Source organism: Symphalangus syndactylus, chromosome 8 (assembly GCF_028878055.3).
Source record: "Symphalangus syndactylus isolate Jambi chromosome 8, NHGRI_mSymSyn1-v2.1_pri, whole genome shotgun sequence".
NCBI lineage: Eukaryota > Metazoa > Chordata > Mammalia > Primates > Hylobatidae > Symphalangus > Symphalangus syndactylus.
The window spans coordinates 74,279,975-74,306,286 of NC_072430.2; the positions used below are offsets into that span (position 1 = coordinate 74,279,975).

General features: G+C 40.8%; 1 protein-coding gene and 1 long non-coding RNA gene across 2 annotated transcripts in view; one reads left to right on the forward strand and one right to left on the reverse strand.

Annotated features, from left to right (window-relative positions):
• The window catches only part of LOC134737343 (uncharacterized), a 36,942-nt gene extending 16,097 nt beyond the window's left edge, over positions 1–20,845 (reverse strand). The window contains exons 1-3 of the long non-coding RNA XR_010122171.1: positions 20,726–20,845; positions 7,807–7,854; positions 5,460–5,639 (exon numbers count right to left, since the gene is read on the reverse strand). This is a non-coding gene — a long non-coding RNA (uncharacterized lncRNA). The remainder of the gene's footprint in view (positions 1–5,459; positions 5,640–7,806; positions 7,855–20,725) is intronic.
• A 3,391-nt stretch (positions 20,846–24,236) lies between these two features.
• Positions 24,237–26,312, forward strand: part of MYO3B (myosin IIIB) — a 269,300-nt gene continuing 267,224 nt past the window's right edge. The window contains exons 1-2 of the mRNA XM_063645412.1: positions 24,237–24,493; positions 25,948–26,095. Coding sequence (XP_063501482.1) covers positions 24,237–24,493; positions 25,948–26,095 — 405 coding nt within the window. The remainder of the gene's footprint in view (positions 24,494–25,947; positions 26,096–26,312) is intronic.

A 26,312-nucleotide genomic window follows, 5' to 3' on the forward strand; every position in this document is an offset into this window, starting at 1 on the left:
TTGTGAGATTGCAAGTAAAGTTTTGTCCGTACTTCCATTTTTAGTTGGCTATAAAAATGTCATCCAATGTGAAGCTTGGCATTCCTGTATGTAGCTCAGGCTGCCATTAAATCCAGGTCAGGAGTTACTGAAGGAAAAAGAAACCCTGGATAACTCACCATTGGTTCGGTGGTATTTTGAATTCTGACTTCCTTCCCCAGTCTGCCTGTTACAATTTACTTCTCGGAGTCTTAAGATAGCTGCTCCATGCATTCTGACAAGGGTATTTAGTTGTCTTCAGTGAGGAGTGGAGAGGGTTTACTCTATCTTGACCAGAACCAGATCTGAGGTAATTTTTTAATTATTGATTTTCTTTGTCAAATGATGTGCAGAATATGCAATTATAAGATATAAATGTAGGAAGGAGACACACTAGCTGAATTTAACATGGTAATTAATTATTTCATGAAAATGTGGTATAATTTTTTTTTTTTTTTTTTTTTTTTTGAGATGGAGTCTTGCTCTGTTGCCAGGCTGGCATGCAGTGGCTTGATCTCGGCTCACTGCAACCTCCGACTCCCGGGTTCAAGCCATTCTCCTGCCGCAGCCTCCTGAGTACCTGGGGCTACAGGCATGCGCCCCCACGCCTAGCTAATTTTTGTATTTTTGGTAGAGACGGGGTTTCACCATGTTGGCCAGGATGGTCTTAATCTCTTGACCTTGTGATCCACCCACCTCGGCCTCCCAAAGTGCTGGGATTACAGGCGTGAACCACCGTACCCAGCCAGTATTTTGTTTTTTGATTAACTTCAAGCAAAATTATTCTTAGGTTTTATGTGAAGGGGATTTTGATCAGAAATATGTATCCTCCTGCTGTTTTATTTAACAAAATGGCTAGCTAGAGGCAGGCAGCAGCTCTGAGTTTTAGTAAAAATCTGTATTACAAACCAATTTGATTTTTCTTTGCCGTCACCAGTATGTAAAGTCACAGATAGATAATTCTGTTTAATAATTTCAAAATGCTTAGGCTATAAATTTGATTCGATTAAATAAAAATTAAGCTTCATTCTACTTTGGACCTTTATATGAATTAGCAGCAAAACTGGTTCTAGGACTGGAGATGACTAATAGCATGCTTCAAATATCCCTTTTCAAATTTATCAGTGATGGAGATTGAAAGGTAAGATTTAATAGGCTAGAAAGAGAGAAATCAGTTTTATTTGGCCATTTCTATTGCATTATAAACTCAAGACTCAGTATGCAGAGCTGATAAGTTTGCTTCTTCCTTTTTACCTACTTTGGTGAAATGCATACCAAAGGGTGGGGTGTACATCAAGATTCCATGACTTCTAGCTTGTACTTACCATAAAACTTTCAGTCAACACCAGCTTCTAGGATCTAGCTAGATAGAATTGTATTGGTGGGTGATATCCTCATAAGCTGTGATGATGATGGGCATAAAAGTGACAGAGAAGAACCAAGAAGTTATGCTTCTGGGCTAGTGAATTTACAGTATGTAGGACAGTTTATGTATGACTTTGTTTAGTCAAGGATATTCAGAGTAATGTGTGTAGTTATGCAAATTGTTGATTCCAAATTTTAACAAGGATGTAAGAATAATAATTAGTACGTGTTTTCAACTTCATTGCATTTTTGTATCCATGACTATATGTGCTTTCACAGCCACCTAGGAGATAGACAGATCAGTCATGAGTAGTTCTATTTGTAGATGAAGAAAACTGATATACTGGCTGTTAAGGGATTTGCTGAGTGTCTCATACCACATTGCCCGCAGCTCTGAAACTAGGGTCCAGGGTTCTTCTAGCCAATGCTTTCCTCCTAAACCACACTGAGGAGTGATGAGTTAATGAAAGGAATTATGGGAAGCCCTACTTTGACCTTGAATTAATTTTAAACCTTAAAGAGCTATATTTTAGTCTACCAGAGGAGATTATTACTGATTATCAAACAAGATTTTTAAATCCCTAGTGAACAGTACCCTCCAGGAGAAAAACTCACATATATACACAAAAAGATGTGTATAAAGCTTTAAGTGTTGCGTTATTACTAGTAGCAAAAAAATTGGAATCAGCCTAAATGTTGATCAACATAGGACTGAGTAGGCCGGGTAGAGTGGCATATGCCTGTAATCCCAGCACTTTGAGAAGCTAAGGTGGCAGGATCACTTGAAGCCGGGAGTTCGAGATTAGCCTGGACAACAAAGCAAAACCCCATCTCTACAAAAAATAATATTAAAAAATTAGCCAGGCACAGTAGCACATACTTCTAGTACCAGCTAGTTGAGAGGCTGAGCGGGGAGGGTTGCTTAAGCCCAGGAGTTTGAGGCTGCAGTGAGCTATGACTATGCCACTGCATTTCAGCCTGGTGACAGAGCAAGACCCCATCTCTAAAAATTACTAAATAAATAAATAAAATTTTAAAAAGAACAACCCCCCCATCGGACTAAGTAAATAAATAGGTACATATTCATAAAGTATAATAATACCCAGTGATTAAAGTGACTGAACTAGGTAGGTAGGTAAGTGGGTAAGGTAGATAGGTAGATAGATAGATAAATAGACTTTAAAAATCATAATGTTTAATGAAAAAAGTAAGCTTACAGTATAAAACCTAAGTATGATATCATTTTTATAACTAAACATACAGAACCTGTATATTGCTCATGGGTACATATATGCATATGACCAATATTTAAAAATAGACTGGAAGGAAACCTATCAAATAGTGGTCACCTCAGAGAGAAGTGGGATGGGACAAGGGTCACAAAGGGATTTCACATAAATAAGAACAAACATAAACAATGATCAATTATTTGGTATTTACTATATTAATCTCTGAAAGTGTTACGTAGGTTAAAAACTATCACAAAAGTTGGGAGTGGTGCTGGTAGATGGAGCAAGGGGACCTCAAGGGAAGTAAGGCACTTATGGCTACACCCCAGTGAGAACTATGTACCTGACACTGAGCAGAAATCAGAGGTGTTTATTCTGGAAGTGCTGTCTTTGGGGTTTAAGAAAAGCAAATATGTGTATTAGATGGGCCCATTTGGTAACACTCCTCACTCTGGCAGAAAGTAGACTTGAACTATGGAGATCACTTTATCCCAATAGTTCTACAGTGGCAGGAAAAGCTTGGGGACCTGGACTGGACTTCTGTCCCTGTCTCTGAAGTCTCTGAACATACCATGTGATAAGATTGTGAATGAACCATCCTTGCTGCCTGCTTTCTGCTACATTATTTGCTGTCTTAATGCTTAAACTCTCTTGATAAATTTCTAGGCATGAGAGGATGCATACCAGAAGACCTTATCATGTGGAAGATGCTGAAAAATACTGCCTTGAGGATGACTTGGTCAACCTAGAGGTTCTGGATGAGGTACTAAATATTTAGTAGACAATTCTCATTGAAGACATTTGTTTCATGTGGATGGTCTGACCTTTCTGTTGTAGACCATGTCCTCCTAAGGTCATTTGAAAATTTAGGTGCAGGAAATCAACATGGCACATGGATACATATGTAACAAACCTGCACATTGTGCACATGTACCCTAAAACCCTAAAGTATAATTAAAAAAAAAAAAAAGAAAGAAAATTTAATTGTTTGTGTAGCCATGGGATGAAGTTCAGGGAGCATTCAGTTGCTGTGACTATGATCTTCTGCTGTGTTTATTTACATAGCCTCTAGAATGATGAAGAGAAAAGGATTTGGATTTTTGCAATAAAGCTCTTTATATTGTAGCCTTAATGATGGGTTATATCAGCTGAAAATATTTTCTGTTTGATAAAATTTGATAAAATATTTCAATTAACCCTTAAGAAGTTGTTTGTTCTTCATAAGAAAGAGCTTCATTTAGGGAAATAGTGAAGTTAATATAGCTTGAATTCTAAATTTGAAGTCTGTGATAATCCCCATTTAAAATATGCATGTTTAATAGAGCTGTTAATTGCACTGGACCTGTTTATGCTGAGTCTAACTCTGGGGATTGTTACTTTCAATGTCTAAATCACTAAAGTGTAATAAAAAGTGGTTAATTCTGTATTTATGCCACCTAGGTTTTAAGTGCAGTGCTTTGAGAACTTAACTTACCATTCTGTCTGTGCGCTATCAGTACGAACAGCCTATTAAATAAAATTTTAAATACAACATTTTGATTGGTTGAGATGAGTTTTTTTCACAATAACAAGTAAAATCTTTGTTGGATATCTCAGTGTCTTTTAGCAAGTCCTAAGTGGGCCTAATTCTTTCAGTGTATTCCTATTTTTTCTTTCAAGGCAAATATTGGCATTGTTTTAATGAATTAGGATCATTAGGGTCATTGTATGATTTAAATGGACTACTTTCATTGTTTAGAGAAAGATGTTCTTGGAAGAATAAATTTGTTGTCATTTTTAGAATCTATCCCTTGACTGGAAATAATATTTACTCTCAATACCATTTATCCTCTTCTTAGGATACAATTATCCATCAGTTGCAGAAACGTTATGCAGACTTGCTAATTTACACATATGTTGGAGACATCTTAATTGCCTTAAACCCCTTCCAGAATCTAAGCATATACTCTCCACAGGTAAGGGATGTTTTTTTGTTGTTGTTTTTTTTTTTGAGACGGAGTCTTGCTCTGTCACCCAGGCACCCAGGCTGGAAGTGCAGTGGCGCGATCTCGGCTCACTGCAAGCTCCGCCTCCCGGGGTCACGCCATTCTCCTGCCTCAGCCTCTCCGAGTAGCTAGGACTACAGGCGCCCGCCACCACGCCCGGCTAATTTTTTAGTATTTTTAGTAGAGACGGGGTTTCACCCTGACCTCGTGATCCACCCGCCTCGGCCTCCCAAAGTGCTGGGATTACAAGCGTGAGCCACTGCGCCCGGCAGGGATGTTTTAAGAGCCTACTCTTCCTTGATAGGAAATTAAAACTCACAAGGGCAAATGAAAAGAAAGAAAAAGTAAGAATAAAATTATGCTACCCTAGATGTATATACTCCAAACTGCAGATAGTAATGTAATACAAATGGAATCTTTACATCTTGAGGATACCTTTTTAAAGCAAACTATAACAATAATAGTTAACATTTATTGCATGCTTACTGCATGTTAGACACTGGGTTACCTCACTTTTTCACACCCTTTGGGACAGGTACTGTTGTTAAACCTAGTTGGCAGAGAAGGAGACTTAGCATAGAGTGAACTCGCTCTTACTAGCTCATGAAGCCAGTAGGTACAGAAGTGAAATCTGAACTCAGGCCTGCAGGCTCCAGAACCTGTACCCTACAGTCTTCCTAATGCAACAAGTACCCTAATAAGTGACAGATTCTTGGTTTCATGGGCAATAGGTAGCAGAGTATTAGATGGTCCAGGGGAGAGTTTCCTTTAATTATTTTTCCTTCAGTTTTCCAGACTTTATCATGGGGTGAAACGTGCCTCCAATCCCCCCCACATATTTGCATCAGCAGATGCTGCTTACCAGTGCATGGTTACTCTCAGCAAAGACCAGGTAAGAACCCATCTTCCTTTCCTAGGGAGTCACACAGTGGAAGCCATGTTCTGTCTTCCTCGTCTGCTCCTAAGTCTTCCTGAAACCTTTCCATTCTGGTTGCTGGTGCTGACCCAAAGAGACAGGAGATGAAGTGGCAGCTCTGTGGAACTTGAGCATAGATAAAGCCATAGCATCAGGAGAATGTGAAAATGCTTTTCAAGAAACATAAAACATTCACATCAAGAGCACTCATTTTCTCTGATAAGGTATAATAAAAATGTTTCTAATATGAATATGATGAGAACAGTGCAAACACAACCTGATTACACGACAATGATTGTAATAAAAATAGCATATAGAATGGCATAAGTGAAATTCTTTCCTATTAAGGTCTTAGAATTTTCATGATTCAGTCTTTTTTGTATGAAATATTGCACAGAGGTTGACAGTGACCATGAACCACACCATTTAACTGCTGAAAAATTGTGATAGATTGGGTAGAAAATGAACAAACCTTAAACTCAATGCTAAACACAGGCTCATCCATTTTACCTTTCTAGCCTTCTAATTCACAGTGCTCATGTATCTAACCTTTCATCCCTCCTTTACTTGTTTTTTTTTTTTTTTTGAGACGGAGTCTCGCTCTGTCGCCCAGGCTGGAGTGCAGTGGCACAATCTCGGCTCACTGCAAGCTCCGCCTCCCGGGTTCACGCCATTCTCCTGCCTCAGCCTCTCCGAGTAGCTGGGACTACAGGTGCCCGCCACCACGCCTGGCTAATTTTTTGTATTTTTAGTAGAGATAGGGTTTCACCGTGGTCTCTATCTCCCGACCTCGTGATCCACCCGCCTTGGCCTCCCAAAGTGCTGGGATTACAAGCGTGAGCCACCGCACCTGGCCATCCCTCCTTTACTTTCAATAGATATATTTCTCTTTGTTTCTTTATTCTGTTTGAAATAGAAGTAGACTAGTTTGGCAAGCAAATTTTCTGAGGGTATTACTGTGTGGATTTCCTAAGATCTGGGAAGTCCCAGCTTTGGGGTTTGTTGAGTAATAGATGACATTATGACAATGTGGCTTATAAAATGGAATTCATGGATTCACTGTAGCTTAGAAACTTAGCTCCTCCAAATTCTTACCTTTCCCAGGTACTTGTAAAATGTCCATAGATTTCATAGGGAGGAAGTAAATGGAGAGAAATATATATTGTTTTTAAGTTAAGAAGTTGCCTCACTGTGTTGTCTTTTTTGACACCACTTCTGACACCAAATGTATTTTTTCCAACACGAACCAGTTCTCCAACACCAACTGGGTGCCCAACAATTCAGTTCAATTCTGACACTACCTGGAGTTAGTGCAGACTCCACAGATTAAGCGATTAGTGCCACAAGACTGTTGCCACTTTAGATGCCAGCTGCAAATGGAGTACCTAGGCTTCTCACACATCTGCCCAGCCGAATACCAGTCCAGGGGTTCTTGTGACTCCCTTTAGGTTTGATAATTCACTAGGAATGACTCAAGGAACTGAGGAAAACACTTTAATTTACCAGTTTATTACGAAGGGTATAACTCAGGAACAGCCAAATAGAAGAGACACATGGGGCAGGGTATATATGGGGAGGAAGGGGACATGGCACACAGAGCTTCCATGCCTTTTCTGGGCACATCCCCCTCCCAGCACCTCAATGTGTTCACCAACTCAGAAGCTCTCTGAATCTCATTGTTTAAGAATTTGTATAACTTAATCTTTAAATCCCCTCTTCTTTCTAGAAGTTGGGAGGTAGGACTGAAAGTTCCCACACTCTAATCACATGTTTGGCCTTTCTAATGACCCGTCTGAAGCTGTCTAGGGGCCCCACCTTGAACCGCCTTCTTAGGAATAAACTGAGGTACGGTTGAAAGGGGCTCCTTGTGAATAACCAAAGATACTCCTACCACTCTTGGAAATTCCAAAGGTTTTAGGAGCTCAGTGCCAGGAACCAGGAACAAAGACCCAATATATAATTTTTATTATATCACATCCACTAATTTCCTTTATACATAAAGAGCTCCTAGAAATGAATAACAAAAATATCAACAATACAATAAAAAAGGGGCAAACAATACGGACAGGTCACGTAAAAGAAAAGCCTCTTAAGCATATGGAAGGAGGCCTCATTCATAATTTTTAAGATGCAGAATAAGGCTGCACTGAGATACCATTTTTTTAACCTATTAGATTGTTAAAAATCTAACATTCTGTTGTTGAGGCTACAGGAGAGCAGGCACTTTCATATATTGGTATAGTCCCTAGGAAAGCAATTTAGTGATATGTGTCAAATTTACAAATATATTTACCTTTTGATCCAACATCCCCATTTCTAGGAATTTCTCCTGCAGATGAACCTGCATAAAAATATAATGACTTAAGTATAAGGTTATTCATTGCAATGTTGTTTATAATTACAAGGAAAAAACTCAAATATCCCAATATTGGACTGATTAAACAGATTATGGTACATCTGTACAATGGAACAACAAGTAGCTATACAAAAGGTTGAAGAAGGTCTCTATGTACTGAAATAGGAAGATGCCTAAGATCTATTTCTCAGTGAAAAATTAAGGTGTACAGTAGTGGATATTATAAGAAGCCTGCAAGTTGCTTCTGTGCTATAAATTCTTCACTTGACGCTCCATTTTCTGTGCCAGTGCATTGTCATCAGTGGAGAGAGTGGCTCTGGGAAGACAGAAAGCGCCCACCTGATTGTTCAGCATTTGACTTTCTTGGGAAAGGTATTGACTAATCTGCTTTATGTATTGTGGCGAAAAGTTCCTACAGAGTAACTGCATATTTGATAAATGATGGAAGTACTGGGTTTTTTTTATTAGGGCTTACATAAAGACATTCCATCTTTGCTATGTTTGCCTCCTGATAGCGAGGCCTCTTAAGATGTCAGCATGCTATCCTTCTTTCACGTAGGGAGGAGAATAATTCCAACACAAATTTACTAGATTATCGGGAATTAATTTTCATGTTTTCAATGTAATAAAAACATTCAGCCATTAAGTAGGAAAAATGGTTAAGCACTAGGAACAGGATCAGGAAAAGCCACTATAGTGATTAAAAGGATGTAAAATAGAAGCCTTTGAGCGAAAGTTGAGGGAAATGAAAGATTTTCAGCTTGGTGAAATCAGTATTGAAAGAACGAATTCAAAAATAGTCTAGTAGTTACTTACACTCTGAAGTAGTGTACTAGGTGACTAAGAAAGAATGTATGGAATTTTTATAGATAAGGTTTATAGACTATTATGATAAATGCCAGAGAAGTTACGGGATCTATTTAAAAATCTTTTTTAGGTTTTTTATCTGTCAAGGATTAGGTTAGGCGTTTTATCTGTCAAGGTTAACTGGTTAGGCGTTTTATCTGTCAAGGATTTTAAATGAAATATGGCTGGATTTTTAAAACTGCTGTCCTAATCTAGCCAAATCTGATTCATATGCAGATCTGGGGAGTTGCTCATATGAGAAAATGATGCTGGTGTTTGATGCTAACATCCCCCAAATGGGGCTCTTTGTAAAAAGACAATGTGGATTTTGATGGGCAAGGGATGGGTGCCTGGCAACTTTGCTGGTGTAATGTTTCTGGAGTCTCTTCTTGACTGTTCTCTGTTTGGCACAGGCCAATAATCAGACCTTGAGAGAGAAAATTCTACAAGTCAACTCCCTGGTGGAAGCCTTTGGGAACTCATGCACTGCCATCAATGACAACTCAAGCCGTTTTGGAAAATATCTGGAAATGATGTTTACACCAACTGGAGTTGTGATGGGGGCAAGAATCTCTGAATATCTCCTTGAAAAATCCAGAGTTATAAAACAGGCAGCGTAGGTGCACTACTTTATCACTGTGTTTTTGCCCTGCAGTAAAAACTGGGAGGCTTTGGGAATTTTAATGGTTCAGTTTTCATCCTTGTTCTTAACATTCCCCTACCCTCCCCAAGGGCAAAGAATTATTTAAGCAAAGCATCAGTGGTAGTTTTTGACCTAAAAGAAATTAATGGAAAGAGTACAAAGGGCTGGGGTGGGTGTGCTTTGGGGATGGGTATGCTTGTTTCTCCTGAGTTGGTTGTGTCAGGTAGAATTTAGCAGTATTGCAGACATTTTTTAAAACCTTGAGGCCCCTTAAAATTGAACTTGTTTGTTAAAAAAAAAAGACACCAAGAATATTTCACATGTTAATTTTTTCCTTAGATTGAGACAGAGAAAACAATTACTCTGTTTTTAGGGAAAGCATCTGGTAACAGAAATCAATAGCACAGGCTTTGATCTGGGTTCAAATGCAGGTTCTGATACTCACTGTGTGACACTGGGCATTTCACTAACCTTCTCTGTGCCTCATCTGTGAAATGGAAATGCTACTAGTGCTGCTGACCTCATGGGTTTGTTGTGAGAATTAACATGTTCATTTATATAAAATTACTTAAAGGAATGCCTAGTGTGGTACATCCTATCAGTGTTAGCTACTCTTCCTATTATAATAAGATAACCACTAGTGTGGTACATACTATCAGAGTGTTAGCTACTCTTCCTATTATAATAACTCTTCATATAATAATAGCTATTATTAAAATATTAATTATAATAATATAATTAATAATAGCTATTATTATATGAAGAGTTATTATAATAGGAAGAGTAGCTAACACTCTGATAGTATGTACCACACTAGTGGTTATCTTACAATAGGAAGATTATATTACTATATTAATTATTAATAATAGCTATTATAATTAATAATAATAGTAGCTATTATTATTATTGTAGGACACCAGAGTTTCTCAGGAGCATGGCTCCGCACTTCCATATTAAGGCATTATTGAATCCCTGCTGTTTGCCAGTGCTGTGCTTTGTGTTGGCTTGTAAGAGTAAACTAAATAAGCCGGGCGCGGTGGCTCAAGCCTGTAATCCCAGCACTTTGGGAGGCTGAGGCGGGCGGATCACGAGGTCAGGAGATCGAGACCATCCAGGCTAACACGGTGAAACCCCGTCTCTACTAAAAATACAAAAAATTAGCCGGGCGTGTTGGCGGGCACCTGTAGTCCCAGCTACTTGGGAGGCTGAGGCAGGAGAATGGCTTGAACCTGGGAGGTGGAGCTTGCAGTGAGCCGAGATCACGCCACTGCACTCCACCCTGGGGGACAGAGCAAGACTCCGTCTCAAAAAAAAAAAAAAAAAAGAGTAAACTAAATAAAAAAGATTCTTGTATTCATGGGGCTTGGAGTATGTGGTATATGAGGAAGCAGTAGGGGAGGATCACAGGCATTAAACAAGTAAACTTAAATGTAGAACAATTGTAATAAGCACCAGAAAGCAAAGTAGGCACTATTAAGGTGAAACAAGAGAAGGACACATAACCTAGTCTAGGGAGAAAGAGGGGCTCCCTGTATGTGAGATCACAGGATCACTAGGAGTTAGGCAACGAGGTGGAGACCAGAATAAGGAGGAAAAGTGGCAAAGATAGACTGAGACCAAATCATGCAGGGCTTTGGAACCAGGATGAGGATCTCAAACTTTTTTCTAAGGGCAATAGGAAGCCACTGAACGTTTTCAAGCAGGGGAGTCACCAAACCCAACTTGCATTTTGAGATGATCACGCTAGCTTCAATGGGGAATGGACTGGGGGAGATGCAAGGATTGTGTTGACATGATTAGGAGGCTGTTGCCAAATTCATGTGAGAGAGAACGCTGGCCTAGACTAAGGTGGTGGCAGTGGAGATGGAGAGAAGTTGAGGAGTCTGAGAGATACTGTGCAAATAGAATTTACAGGAATTGTTCTGGGTTGAAAACCCAAGCATCTTCCTCTATCATGCACTTGCAGTTTCCTCAGGCAGTAGGGACTGGCATGAACATTAAACAAATGAAAGATAGAGTCAGGGTCATTTACGCTTCCCTGTGGCTTTTTGACTAATTTTTATGAGGTCCCCTGTTTCTGTCTCCCCAGCTTCGGGTGGTTTTCAAATTTAGGGAGCTACCTCTGACAGAATGGAAAGCATAGTGCTCTGTGTTCGAATGTAAAGTGGTCTTCTACAAAGATAATGTGAGGAGAGTTCTAGGTCACTTAATGTGATATGTTGCTTATTAATGTAAATATTCATATACCTTACTTTCCTCATATGCAACATAGGCATAATAATGTCAACCTCACAAGGCTGTTATGAGAACTAAATGAGATGAAGAGAAGATGGGGCCTGTCCCAGTCCTCTTCATCTAACTGTTAGGGTTCACCCCCTTCTGGGCACACTGTAGGGTTCCCATGTGGCTGGGTGTGGTCATATAACTGGTTCTGGCAAGTGGGCATGTAATGGCAACTCTCCAGAGTCTGGCACAGTGTAAGATGGGGGCTGCTCTGCCAGCCACAGCCCATCAGTGGCTGCAATGAGCACAGCCCCACCACTGACTAGCCATGGACATGTACTCTGAGCAAGAACTAAACCTTTGTTGAGTTAAGCTACTGAGATCTTGCGGTGTTTATTACCATAACAAAACCTAGCCAATCTTGACAGATAAAGGGATGAAAATGAAACTGAATCGATGCTAGGGATGGGTATCGGCTGGAAAAGGTTGGAAGAATTGAGAACTAGATGGATCTGTAGAAAAACTATAGGAATGTAAGACTAAGATGGGCTAGCCAAAGCCTGCACATGTAACAGAGGTTAAAGAACAAGTGACATTCATCTCAGGCCTTTCGGTTCCTGTCTCAGTGAAGGGTGCCACCATCACTAGATGCTCACGCTAGAAATCTAGGAGGCAGACTCTAGGTTTCTTTCCCTCACCATCCTCATTCAGTCTGTTAGGATGTTCTTTTGGTTGTTTCTCCAGAATATATATAATATCTAAGCTTACTCTTATTCTCCATCACCACTACCATTACCCTATCCAAGCTATTATGCTTTCTCACCTGGACCCCCTCACTGGTTTCCCTGTAGCCATCTTGGCTTCTTATAATGACACTCAGAGAACATGAATCCGTTTAGTCATGTATCCCTGGCACCTGGTACAGTGCCTACCATGATTGGCAATTAATACATTTATTCATTGAATAGTCACATTTTTCTATTTATATATATCCTATAATATGTTGTATACCTTAAATATACACAATAAAACTTATTTTTAAAAAATAAAAATAGGGGCTGGGCACAGTGGCTCATCCCTGTAATCCCAGCACTTTGGGAGGCCAAGGCAGAAGGATAGCTTGTTCGAGACCAGCCTGGGCAACATAGTGAGACTCTGTCTCTACAAACACAAGAACATTAGCGGGGGATGGTGGTGTGTGCCCGTAGTCATGGCTACTTGGGAGGCTGAGGTGCAAGAATTGCTTGAGCCCAGAAATTTGAGGCCGCAGTGAGTTACGACCACACCACTGCACTCCAGCCTGGAAAACAGAGTGAGACCCTGTCTCTTAACTAAATTTATTAGTTAAGTGAACAAGTGAGTGAGAAATGGCAAGTAGAGGCATCTAGAATACAGGGCAGGGATAAAGAATGTCACAGAAGAGCTTTGACAGAATAAACAACCAAAGGAAGATGAGGATACCCAGGAGAGGCTGAACAGAATGGGGGACATGCCACAAAGGCGGATAAGGGGAGAAGAAAGACAAGATTTCTTTCCAAGGAGCTAGGTTGACCAAAGAAAAGATTTGCCAAAATCCAAGGGTATCTACAGAAGAGGCTGTCCTCCTCCAGAGGAAAGAAGGGGATGTGGAGCAGTGCTTTTCAAACTCTCTGTGCTAAAGGACCAGTTTTTTTTCAAATCTCCAACCCATTTTGAACTAATACCTTTGTAAAATGCAATGAAAATTAATTATCAGAAAAATTATCATGCTCTTGGATGTCATGGCAATGTCACTTGCTATAAAATGTCTAGGCATGTACTTTCCAGTTCCTTCTCTTGTTATAAACTGACAGCAGTCCACAGACTATGCTCAGAGCTGACAGCAGTCCACAGGCTATGCTTAGAGTAGTACCTATCTGAAAGGACCCTGGCCAGGGTAGCCTAAAGAGGTGGATGGCAGGAGACCGGACTAATGAATGACATTTTGAGTAGTATTTTTAAGAATACTGGCCAGGTGCGGTGGCTCACACCTGTAATCCCAGCACTTTGGGAGGCCGAGGCAGTGGATCACGAGGTCAGGAGATCAAGACCATCCTGGCTAACACGGTGAAACCCCATCTCTACCAAAAACACAAAAAATTAGCCGGGCGTGGTGGCAGGTGCCTGTAGTCCCAGCTACTCGGGAGGCTGAGGCAGGAGAACGGCGTGAACCTGGGAGGCAGAGCTTGCAGTGAGCCGAGATTGCACCACTGCACTCCAGCCAGGGCGACAGAGCGAGACTCTGTCTCAAAAAAAAAAAAGAATACCATCTTGGGAGAGTGAGGACCTCAGTTCTGGACCAATTCTGCTCCCCAACCCGCTGTGAGACTTGCAGGCCACTTCCTGTCTAGGGCTCCAGTAAAGTAGAGGATTTGGCTGATGTCTCTAAGCCGGACCTCACTGTCTCTGAAGCAACATGTGGCACAAACAGAAGGCAGTAGGCATTTGGGCTACAATAGAAAGATCTCAACATATGTAACCTGAGCTGTTTCCTGTAAATGTCCCATTCTCTGAAACCTTTTGCTTGTAGTAAAGTGTGTTTAATAATGCAACATTATGACAATATGCCAATCCTATCACTATTCTGTAAGTGGGATTTATAATATTTAATTGCCTGAAAATACAAATTTGCCATGGAATAATATTTTGCACAGAAAGAAAATGGTGTAAAATGCTTGAGATGGGGAAGCCAGAATATATTATAACTAAAGTCCCTTTTTTTTCAGGGGAGAGAAAAATTTTCACATATTTTACTATATTTATGCTGGTCTTCATCACCAAAAGAAGCTTTCTGACTTCAGACTTCCTGAGGAAAAACCTCCTAGGTAAGTGTCAGGGGGGTTGGTTGTTAATTTTTGATGAATGTACAATTAGCAGTTGACTAACTTGGAAGTAAATGGAGCTGTTTTCCTAACTGGAAACTCACAATCTGTTTAACCAAAGTGCCCAGGGTGAGGTGGCAGGAACTATCTCACCATTTTCATTGTCTAGAAAGTTCAAAAACTCAACTGCACATGGTTTATTTTTTCTCAGCCATTTGCATCATTATTCTACCACAGTATTAGACTATAAAGGAAATGGGCTAGATGTGGCGGCTCATGCCTGTAATCCCAGTGCTTTGGCAAGCCAAAGTGGAAGGATCACTTGAAGCCCGGAGTTTCAGACCGGCCAGGGCAGCATAGTGAGACCCTGTCTTTACAATTTTTTTTTTTTTTAATTAGCTACTCGGGAGGCTGAGGTGGGAGGACTGCTTGAGCCTGGGAGGTCGAGGCTGCAGTGAGCCAAGTTCGTGCCACTGTGCTCCAGCCTGGGTGACAGAGCAAGACCTAGTCTCAAAAAAAAAAAAAAAAAAAAAAAAAAAAAAAAAAAAAAATTAGCTGGGTGTGGTGGCATACACCTGTAGTCCAAGCTACTCAGGAGGCTGAGGCAGGAGGATCACTAGAGCCCAGGAGTTCAAGGCTGCAGTGAGCTATGATCACACCACTGCACTTCAGGCTGGGCAACAGAGTGAGGTCCCATCTTTGAACAAACAACAAACAAAAAATGGAAATGTCTGTACCACTTTCCAAGTCAGTGCTCATTCTGTTTGGTCATGCGCCCCTTCATTTAGGTACATAGCTGATGAAACTGGAAAGGTGATGCACGACATAACTTCCAAGGAGTCTTACAGAAGACGATTCGAAGCAATTCAGCATTGCTTCAGGATTATAGGGTTCACGGACAAAGTAAGTGATGATCAAGAGAGAAACTCAAGTGACAATATTCTTATATGAATGTGAGTAAAGATGTGGTATTTCTCACTTGGGATAGGATACTTGCTTTCAAATGCCATGTTGGTCATGTTATAAGGTCTTGCTACTCAAAGTGTGGTCCCAGGACCAGAAACATTGTTATCACCTGAGAGCTTATTAGAAATGCAGACCCTGAGGTCTATCCAAGAATGACTGCATCAGAATATAATCATTTTAACAAGAAGCCCAGATGAACATCAAACTAGGAGAGCACTGTTGTAAGGACCATGTGCTGATAAATTGTTATCATTGTCATCAATTCATTACACGTGTAATAACAAATACCAAAACAATACTGTGGGTTTGTTTTTTTTTTCTGATGTAGGGTTGTTCCAACTATTAAAGTGAATGGGGGGTAGGAGTACAGGAATATGTAGATGACACCCAAGTCACAGAAATATATTTATGCAAGTAGCTCCTTAGGTAACAAGACAAATTAATTAAAATCCTTTCAACTTTCTTGCAGTTATTTCCTTCTCCAGGGTACACAGTTGCACATTATTAACTATAGCTCTAACTATTGTACTACTTTTTTTTTTTTTTGAGACAGAATGTCACTCTGTCACCCAGGCTGGAGTGCAGTGGCGGGATCTCAGCTCACTGCTACCTCTGTATCCTGGCTTCAAGTGATTCTCCTGCTTCAGCCTCCTGAGTAGCTGGGATTACAGGTGCATGCCACCACGCCTGACTAATTTTTGTATTTTTAGTAGAGACAGGGTTTCACTATGTTGGCCAAGCTGGTCTTGAACTCCTGACCTCAAGTGATCCACCTGCCTCGGCCTCCCAAAGTGCTGGGATTATAGGCATGAGCCACCATGCCTGGCCAATACTGTACTACTCTTATCATCCTAGATACAGGCTGTTTGTATTAAATATATGACAGGAGTGACAATATTTATAACCCAAGGCTCAAATATTATTCTGTGATACATTATGTCATAGTTTCTGGGCTTCGTGCCATCAATTTTGCAAAATATATAGATACTTTTGCTTTTCCAACAAAGGAGGTGAATGATTAGGAGGTAGGTGAGTGTTAAATCTTAAGGGATTAGATTACAAGACACTCCAGTTACCCTGGGATGACCACTCCAGATAAAGGATTGCTTCTGTGTAATGCAGTATGATTGGCTAGCCCTTGCCTCCCCTGCATGGTTGATTTTAGTCATAATAGCACCTTTCTTTTTTTTCTGTCTAACCAGCTGTTAATTTTCTCTGTCAGCCTCCCACAGACTTTAAACTGACAGACAGTGGAAAATCCCAAAGGTCAGATAAAAATATAAATATATTTTCCTTGGCTCCTTAGAGGGGAGCAATTAAACAAGTGCTAGCATTGTTAAAGGACCTTTGTGGTTATTAACTTTTAGAACAGGTTTTTTTAGTCAAAGATGCATCCCCAGAAGAGTTAAAGCATGGTAGGAATGGCAGTGGAGAAATTTAAAGTCACTTGTGTCATGCCAAAGTATGCAGGGGCGCATGTCCTTAAAAGGGTACAGGAACCATAGAGAAGTCAAGGTTAGTAATCATTAACAGAGTTAATATTTTGTTTTCTTTGAGTACAAATATAGAATACTGTGAAGAGATTGATCCTAGCTGAACCCATTTATGCCTAGTGTTCCATTATTGGAACGCTAAACATGTGGGAGTTATTTATACCCTACTGCTCAAGGTCATCCCCAAGGTCTGATTGCAAAAATTCAAAAAATTGCAACCTCAGGCTTAGGTGGGTTAAAAGAAAGTATATAATGGTGCCATTCTAATAATAGCAATGTACTGCTAATAATAATAAAACAGATGCTGTTTCAGGATAAACAACATTGAAAACTGTTAAAATCTGTTTTAGCACAACAACACTAAAGCATTAAAAACAGAAGAAATTAAGTATGTTAAATATATGTCCTTGAAGTAAGCCATCCCTAGCCCCTCTGGGAAAAAAGGTACAATAGAAATAAATGAATGACTGTATGAATAAACATGAAAAGAAAAAAATGTAAAAGATGGTGAACACTTTTAATTTGTGCCTGGTCTGTACTGTTAAATGAGTAACCACAATGTAATGGTGTTATGTGTGTATATTTTCGCTATGTCTCACATTAATTCATACAGGAAATAAACCAATTTATAAAAGCTGCAACCTTAGAAATGAAAGGAAGAAGCAGGATCTTATTTCTCCAACTCTGAATTCTGTGATTCTACCTCTGCAGACAACCTGTTTTGCTGAGTTAACTCAGTTCACTTTGTGTTTATAAACTCAAAAAGTAGTGTGACTAAATTCAGAAAGATCCAGTTGAATGTAGTCAGGAAACAGATGCCAAATGCTGATGTAACAGAACTTTCTCTTAAGTTTTTCTGGCAGACATTTCTAGATAAAGCTTAAATGAACTGGTCAAGTCAATCAAAATTATGGTTCTTCTCCTTTCTTATAATGTCACTAGTTCCCTGCAGGAATCCCTTTAGTTTTTCTCAAACCCTTACAGCAAAATTATGAGTAGCAAACTTTAGTGTGGAGTCAGGAGCATGAATTTTAATTCTGGGACACCAGCCAAAGTATCTGAAAGAACACTTGACCCTGAGTTTATAAAGAAATTTCCCTGGTGGAGGAGTCTTCCACTAATGATGATGACTCCTTGTGGAGGGCTGGGGGATTATACCTAAGACCTTATTGTGAAGATTGTGCTTTTCAACTCTTATGTCTAGAGCCAAACCATACTATTTTTGTTTAATATTATACTTGTCTTCCTGGTAGGAATTAACATATTACATAAATTGGGTTTTAGATATGTTTCTATTTAATGCTACATGAAAGCTTTTTGGGCAGATGATCTATGTGATGGTCAAAATTGGACGTACACTATAGATCCCTGTTGGAGAGGTTAGCAAGAAGCCTTTGAGATCGGCACAAAATTTCTTCCCTTTCTTCAAAATAGATTATGAATTAAGACAGTACTATTCTGAAGACAGATTGAAGGATTATATGTGAAAATATGACTTGGGAGTCTTGAGGATTTCTGATGTCTTGATGACAGACAATAGGATACCATTGACTTTTAAGATGCCAAAAGTTGTGAGCCTCTGCAAAGGAGACCAAGAAGTGTCGGAATAGAGCCTGTAGGGAGGTCCTTCAGCTGGTCCTAATGCAGTGCTTAGGGAAGAACTGATGAAAAACTGAAGAGATTTACAAAAAAGAAAGAAAGGAAAGAGAGACTGGGAAGGGAAGTAAATTCCTAGGGATATACCAGAGAAACAACTACCGGAGATGCCTATGAGCCAGGCCAAGGGGGATTTTCTTAGAGTAGCACCAGGCTAACAGAGAAAACTAAGTGTCCTCTCAACTTTTCAATTAGCCTCAACTCTATCAAGAGAATATCTACATCAAAAGAAGTGTCTTATGAGAAAAGAGAAGAAAATATCAGACATCCTGCAGTGGGGCTTTGATGGAGAAATGCTCTTTCTTCCCCACTTTTGCTGATTGGTAGTGAAACAGTTTATACTCATCAACAATAAATTGAGAAACCCAGTTGGAGGACTTGGTCTTCTTGAGTAAAGCTATTCCACTTTATAATATAGAAGGTTGAAAACTGGTAGAAATAAAAAGAGATAGCAGCATAGCAAGATTTTGCAGAAAAGGCAGAGATGCCAGGAAAGGCTCTGTAGCTGGAGATGAAGCAAGAGAAAATGGACAAGGTAAAGAAGGTGAAAAAACTTTCCCTGGCTGTCTGTGGGGAGACAATAAGAAAAATTTGATCAAAAAGTTTTAAGGCAGGAAGACTAATCCCTCAGGTGGACATATAACTAATTGAATTTTGCCATGAGTGTAAATGATGTTTTGACCTGAATGCAGAGGCTCCTAGATCAGAAAGGGAGAACTAATTAACCCAAGGTTAGGACTGATGGAGTCAAGTGGATGGAATAGCCCAGAAATATAAACTCCTTAATAAGGTGAGCACTGGTTACCCCTCTGTTAGTTCTCACTAAATCAAAGAAGGAGACCCAATCGATCATTAATTTCAGTGATTCACACAGTGTTTGAACCTAAAAGTTTTTGCTCAGGGTCATAGATAGTTTTTCACTTTAAATGGTTGTCTAGGCACTATGCTGAAGAGGGTATTGCCAGAGAAGCAACAGGAAAGATGCTGGTTTCAAGGGTATAGTCTTTGACAGTCATTTTCTGTGGTGATTATCCCAGTGCTGAAATGCTGGAAGTCTTATTTTGGGAGGTTTCAGAGCTTGTACTGTAATACATGAAGAAAGAGAGAGAGAGAGTCTTTGTGTGATGTGTGTTTTAATTACAGGAAATACATTTATTTTTTCTAAGAGTACTGAGAGTTTCAGATAACCTCTTGAGGTAACTGGATATAGAAACAGCTGATGTAGAACTCACTGCAAGAGTCTCTGTTTTACCCCCTGGGATCGGCCTCTGTGGGAAGTTGCTCAGTGTAGTGAGCAAACCTCACACTGTATTGATCAAAGTAATGAGGTGCTGTCATGTTAAATCCGAGCAAGTCCCAGAAAACCTACTTAGTAGGTGTTCTCCTTAGCCACTCTTAAGTTGGGTGATTAAACAATGATTCTTAAAGTAAAAAAACATGACATATTGCCTTTGATTTAGAAGTTGGAAGAATAACATTTATCCATTGTAGAAGCCTAGTTTAAAATCTTCATTTGTCTTTGTAGCATTATCAGGTATCCAGCAGATGTCACTATTATAGTCTGTATTCCTTTTTTTGGCTTTACTGAGTAATGTTTACAGGAAGTTGTAATCTGTGAGGCAATGCTTTATCAATGGTCTAGTGACGGTTCCTATTCCTTTGCTGCTGTGTAGAGTACTAAATCAAGTTACCTGCCTGAGTATTTTTGCGAAAGTACTTTTCTCTACCTATAAGCATAAAATGCAAAATTTTCCTGGCTATATAGTTTGTTGTTTCACATATAGAAAATGTAAGTTTTTAAATAAGTAAATACACTTTATTTTTACCATTGATGATACATATGTATTCAACTTTCAGTATAAAAATAGAGCTTAGATAATCGGAACCGTTTTTACTCACATTTCTGACACCAAATATGTGGGTTTTTCTCCCCCATACCTACAAATTATCTGGCACCAGCTGGATGTCCTACAATTCACTCAATTCTGACACTCTCCACCTGGAGTTAGCATCAGCTCCCACAAGCTAAGGGCTCAGTCCCACAAGACTATCCTGACTCCAGATACCTATACTTCTGTCTCCTATACTTCTGACTGACTGGCTATAAATTGAGAGTCCTCACAACTCCCTCCTCAGGTTTGATAATTTGCTAGAATAGTTTATAGAACCCAGGAAGACACTTTACTTACCATTACTGTTTTATTATATAGGATACAACTCTGCCGGGCATGGTGGCTCATGGCTGTAATCCCAGCACTTTGGGAGTCTGAGGCGGGTGGATCATCTGAGGTCAGGAGTTCAAGACCAGCCTGACCAACATGGTGAAATGCCATCTCTACTAAAAATACAAAAATTTAGCCGGGCATGGTGGCAGGCGCCTGTAATCCTAGCTACTCAGGAAGCTGAGGCAGGAGAATCACTTGAACCTGGGTGGCGGAGGTTGTAGTGAGCCACGATCACGCCATTGCACTCCAGCCTGGGCAACAAGAGCAAAACCCTGTCTCAAAAAAAAAAAAAAAAAAAGGATACAACTCAAGAACAGTCAAATGGAAAAAATGCATAGGGCAAGGTGTGTGGGAAGTAACATAGAGCTTCCATTCCCTCTGAGCACACCACTCTCCCAGCACCCACGTGTTCACCAACCTGAAAACTCTCCGAATCTCATCATTTAGGGGTTTTTACGGAGGTTCTGTTATATTCACATGATTGGTTAATCATTGGCCATTGGTGATTAACTCAATGTCTAACCGCTCTCTGCTCCCCAGAGATTGGGTTGACAGGACCCAAAAGTTCCAACTCTCTAATCACATGATTGGTTCCTCTGGCAACCAGCTGTCCATCCTAAAGCTATCTAGAGGTCCACCAAGAGTCACCTGCTTAGTATAAACTCAGGTATGGTTGAAAGGGGCTTGTTGTAAATAACGAAAGACTCCTAGCATTCCTGTCACTCACTTTCAAGGGTTTTAGTTGCTTTTGTGCCAGGAACTGGGAGTAAAGAACAAATACAATAGTCCCTCGGTATATGTGAGGGATTAGTTCCAGGAACCCCCAATTCACATACCAAAATCCAAGCATACTCGAGTCCTGCGGTCAGCCCTGCAGAACCCACATATGTGAAAAGTCAGCCCTCTGTATATGTGGGTTTCACGTCTTATGAATACTGTATTTTTGATCCGTGTTTGGTTGAAAAATATCTATGTGTTGGAGGACATGTGCAGTTCCAACCTGTGTTGTTTAAAAGTCAATTGTTGGCCAGGAGTGGTGGCTTACGCCTGGAATCCCAGCACTTTGGGAGGCTGAGGCGGGCAGATCACCTGAGGTCAGGAGTTCAAGACCAGCCTCAACATGGAGAAACCCCGTCTCTACTAAAAATACAAAATTAGCCGGGCGTGGTGGTGCATGTCTGTAATCTCAGCTACTCGGGAGGCTGAGGCAGGAGAACTGCTTGAACCTGGGAGGCGGAGGTTGCAGTGAGTCAAGATAGCGACATTGCACTCCAGCCTGGGCAACAAGAGCAAAACTCCATTTCAAAAAAAAAAAAAAAAGACCAGCCTGGCCAACAGGGCGAAACTCCGTCTCTACTAAAAAATACTAAAAAGAGCTGGGTGTGGTGGTGCGTGTCTGTAATCCCAGCTACTTGGGAGGCTGAGGCAGGAGAATCGCTTGAACCCGGGAGGCAGGGGTTGCAGTGAGCCGAGATTGCGCCACTGTACTCCAGCCTGGGTGACAGAGCAAGACTCTATCTCAAAAAAAAAAAAAGGTTAATTGTATATATTTCTTGTTATATAAAAATATAATTTAATATACTATCACAGATAATTTCTAGTGAGTCTTTCAAAATATTTCCTGACTTTATAACTACATATTCCATCATTTAACTTTAAAATGTTCTAGGAGCCATGAATGAATGTCTTCCCAACTACTTCATAAAAGTGATATTCAAAAGAGGTTAACGAAACAGCTCCTCTCTTGCTTTGAACAAAAGATCATACCTGAATTTGGGAGCTGGTATTAGTTAGGGTAAAAGGCTAAAAGTGGCTTAAAGAACAAAGAAGATTAGTTATCTCTTAATAACCACTTCCAGATAAGAGGTTCAGGTTGCAGAGCAACTCCGTTTATGCAATTGTTGGTCTAAGGCATCCTCATCAGTGGCATGGTTAAGGCTGTGTTGCTGGGAGTTCCACCGGCAATAATAAGAAGGAAAGTGTGGAGGAGGCATGCTCATGCCGACAAGGCCTGGGCCCAGAAGTGACCCACATCGTTCTGCTCACTTCGTCATTAAAATGTAGTTATATGACGACCTCTAACTGCAAAGATGTTTGGGAAAATTGGCTGTGTGTCCAGGAAAAGAGGGAGAATGGACTTTGGTAGACAGCTAGCAGTTTCCACTACAGGTCTAATGGTTCATTAGTTTGACTGGCAACGACCTTCATATATGGTTCTTGATGTCCTTTTCAGGAGGTGCACTCAGTGTACAGAATTTTGGCTGGGATTTTGAATATTGGGAACATTGAGTTTGCGGCTATTTCCTCTCAACATCAGAGTGATAAAAGTGAGGTGCCCAATGCTGAAGCTTTGCAAAATGGTAATTATTTGATATTTGTGGGCTGTGTTGTTGCCAAAGCACATGCTTCTTTAGGCTCTGTAAAATATAATGCAGCATTTGCTGGTCCTTTTTTTTTTTTAATTGAGATGGAGTCTCGCTCTGTCATCCAGGCTGGAGTGCAGTGGTGTGATCTCCGCTCACTGCCACCTCTGCCTCCCAGGTTCAAGCAGTTCTTTGCCTCAGCCTCCAGAGTAGCTGGGATTACAGGCGCTTGCCACCATGCCTGGCTAGTTTTTGTATTTTTAGTAGAGACGGGGTTTCACCATCTTGGCCAGGCTGGTCTTGAACTCCTGCCTCATGATCCACGCCCCTCGGCCTCCCAAAGTTTTGGCATTCGCCCAACCTGCTGGTCTTTCTAACAGCTCTGGATGTTTTCACGAACTAGTATTTCCCCAAGGATGTCCTGTGGAACACCAGTGTTCCTTCTATAAGCTGCAAGTATTCTGCAGAAAAGAATTCTATGGCAGGTAATTTTGGGCAGTGTTTTTTTTTTGTTTTTTTTTTTTGAGGCGGAGTCTCACTCTGTCATCCAGGCTGGAGTGCAATGGCGCTATCTTGGCTCACTGCGGGCGGTGGTTTTTAACCTTGGCCGTTTTTGAAAAATCATCTACAAACTGAAAAAAATACAGGAGGTTGGGCCCATTCTGAATCCACTAAATCAGCATATACAGGAGAGAAAGAAGGCACCTGTTTATTTTTAAAGTTCCACAGGTAATTATGGTGGCACAAAGAGTGAGAATCCTCAATTATGAACAACAAACAAACAAACAAACCGATTTAAATGAAGTAAAAACCTTTTTGTGTTAAACTGTAGGACATTTTAGGGCCTTTAATATATGAATGTATTTTGTGACTAAGGGTAGAATACAGTCTGCAGCTATTTCCCCAATTTATTTGGCAAAAGACCACCTCCTCTTCCTTTTTTTCATCAAGCATCTATGAAGTAAGAGCTTTCAGAACAGTTTGGGAGATAGCTGTGTCAGTCTGGAAGCCTCTTGGGGTTAGGGATCTAGCCTGTTTATCTTTGAGTCAAAAGTACCAAAATGGAGTCTGGCACATAGTAGATGTTGAATAAACGCTGACAGACTGACTGAATGAAGGTCCGGCTACATTGTGTGTTATCCTTACTTTTTGTTTCAGCTGCCTCTGTTCTGTGCATCAGCCCCGAAGAGCTCCAGGAGGCCCTCACCTCCCACTGTGTGGTCACCCGGGGCGAGACCATCATCCGTGCCAACACTGTAGACAGGGCTGCGGACGTTCGAGACGCCATGTCCAAAGCCCTGTACGGGAGGCTCTTCAGCTGGATTGTGAATCGCATTAATACACTCCTGCAGCCAGACAAAAACATATGGCAAGTTCCTCAGAGAGCAGAGGGCTCAGGAGAGCTGTCATTGACCCCGCCGTCTCTTACAGTTTTCAAAAGGAAGCATTTGGTCCTCTCTGGGATTTTCTTTCTTTCTTTCTTTCTTTTTTTTGTGGAGTCAGAGTCTCACGCTGTTGCCCAGGCCGGAGTGCAGTGGCACGATCTCCGCTCACTGCAACCTCCGCCTCCAGGGTTCAAGCGATTCAACTGCGTCTGCCTCTTGAGTAGCTGGGATTACAGGCGCATGCCACCACACCCGGCTAATTTAGGCATGCTCTTTTAGAAGACACAGTGAGATCCAGGAGAGTTGAAGCATTTGTACCCGAGAGGCAAATGACTGAAGGAGCCACTAAGTGTAGTATTTGAGAGAATAGTCTTGGCTGGGAGCTGGACAAACTGGGTTCGCACCCAAACTCTACAGCTTAACCCATTTATGCCTGAGGTTGCAATTTTTTGAATTTTTTCACTCAGACCTTGGCGATGACCTTGAGCAGTAGGATGTGAATAACTCCCGTATGCTTAGTGTTCCAATAATGGAACACCAGGCATAAATGGGTTTTAATCAGCTGCATGTTCTAAGTCAGTTTTCTCACCTGTAAAATGAGGATAATAATACCCTCTTCATAGTTTTGTTTTTAGAATCAAAGAGACATTTTATGGAAAATTTTAAAGCACACTATCTTACGTTATTATTCCTACTTCTTCGACTACTTTTTCTTGCTCTTTCCTAAGTGTAGTGGTTTCCTATATTGTGGAGGAATTCACCACATCAAATTCTGAAGAATACTCTTCCAGCTACCTTTGTGGGTAGATAGGTGGGAGAATAAATAAGCAACAGCTGCAACTCCTTCAAACAAAAGGACTTTTAAAATTTTATTTTATATATGGAGTTTCTGAGTAAGTTTTTTTTTTTTTTTTTTTTTTTGAGACGGAGTCTCACTCTGTCGCCCAGGCTGGAGTGCAGTGGCGCAATCTCGGCTCACTGCAAGCTCCGCCTCCCGGGTTCACGTCATTCTCCTGCCTCAGCCTCTCCGAGTAGCTGGGACTACAGGCGCCCACCACCACGCCCGGCTAATTTTTTTGTATTTTTAGTAGAGACGGGGTTTCACCGTGGTCTCGATCTCCTGATCTCGTGATCCGCCCGCCTCGGCCTCCCAAAGTGCTGGGATTACAAGCGTGAGCCACCGCGCCCGGCCCTGAGTAAGATTTTAAAGGATTCTACTGCTTGAAAAAAAAAAGAAGTTGAAAATGCTATTGAAAGGCCAAAAGAACAGATAGTTTAAGACATAAACTGCTTCTTTTCTTAGGGGTGGCAGGATGCTCCTTTCCATGAGTGGGTGAATTGGGTACTTGAGTTGATAAGCACTTGGGCACATATATTCTCATCGTGTTGAGGTGGGTGTTTCCTCCCCTAAAGAGTTTTATTCTTCTCTCTCATGCAGTAGTGCAGGAGATGGAATGAATGTGGGGATCTTGGATATCTTTGGATTTGAGAATTTTCAGAGAAATTCGTTTGAGCAGCTCTGCATAAACATCGCCAATGAGCAAATCCAGTACTATTTCAATCAGCACGTTTTTGCTCTTGAGCAGGTAATAGTGAACTCTGAGGTAACTAAACTTGATGGGGAAAAGGTGTCTCCAAGCTGCCCACAATTTGTAGCGGAAACCCTGTAGACTAACAGGTAAAAGACCCTAGAGAGAGAATAGGGTAAGGCAGTCCTGGCTAAATAGTCTAAATTTGCCTGGAAAAGGTCTTGATTTCTGTGGAAAGGCACATTTCCTCACTTGAGTGGAGCTGGTGACAAGT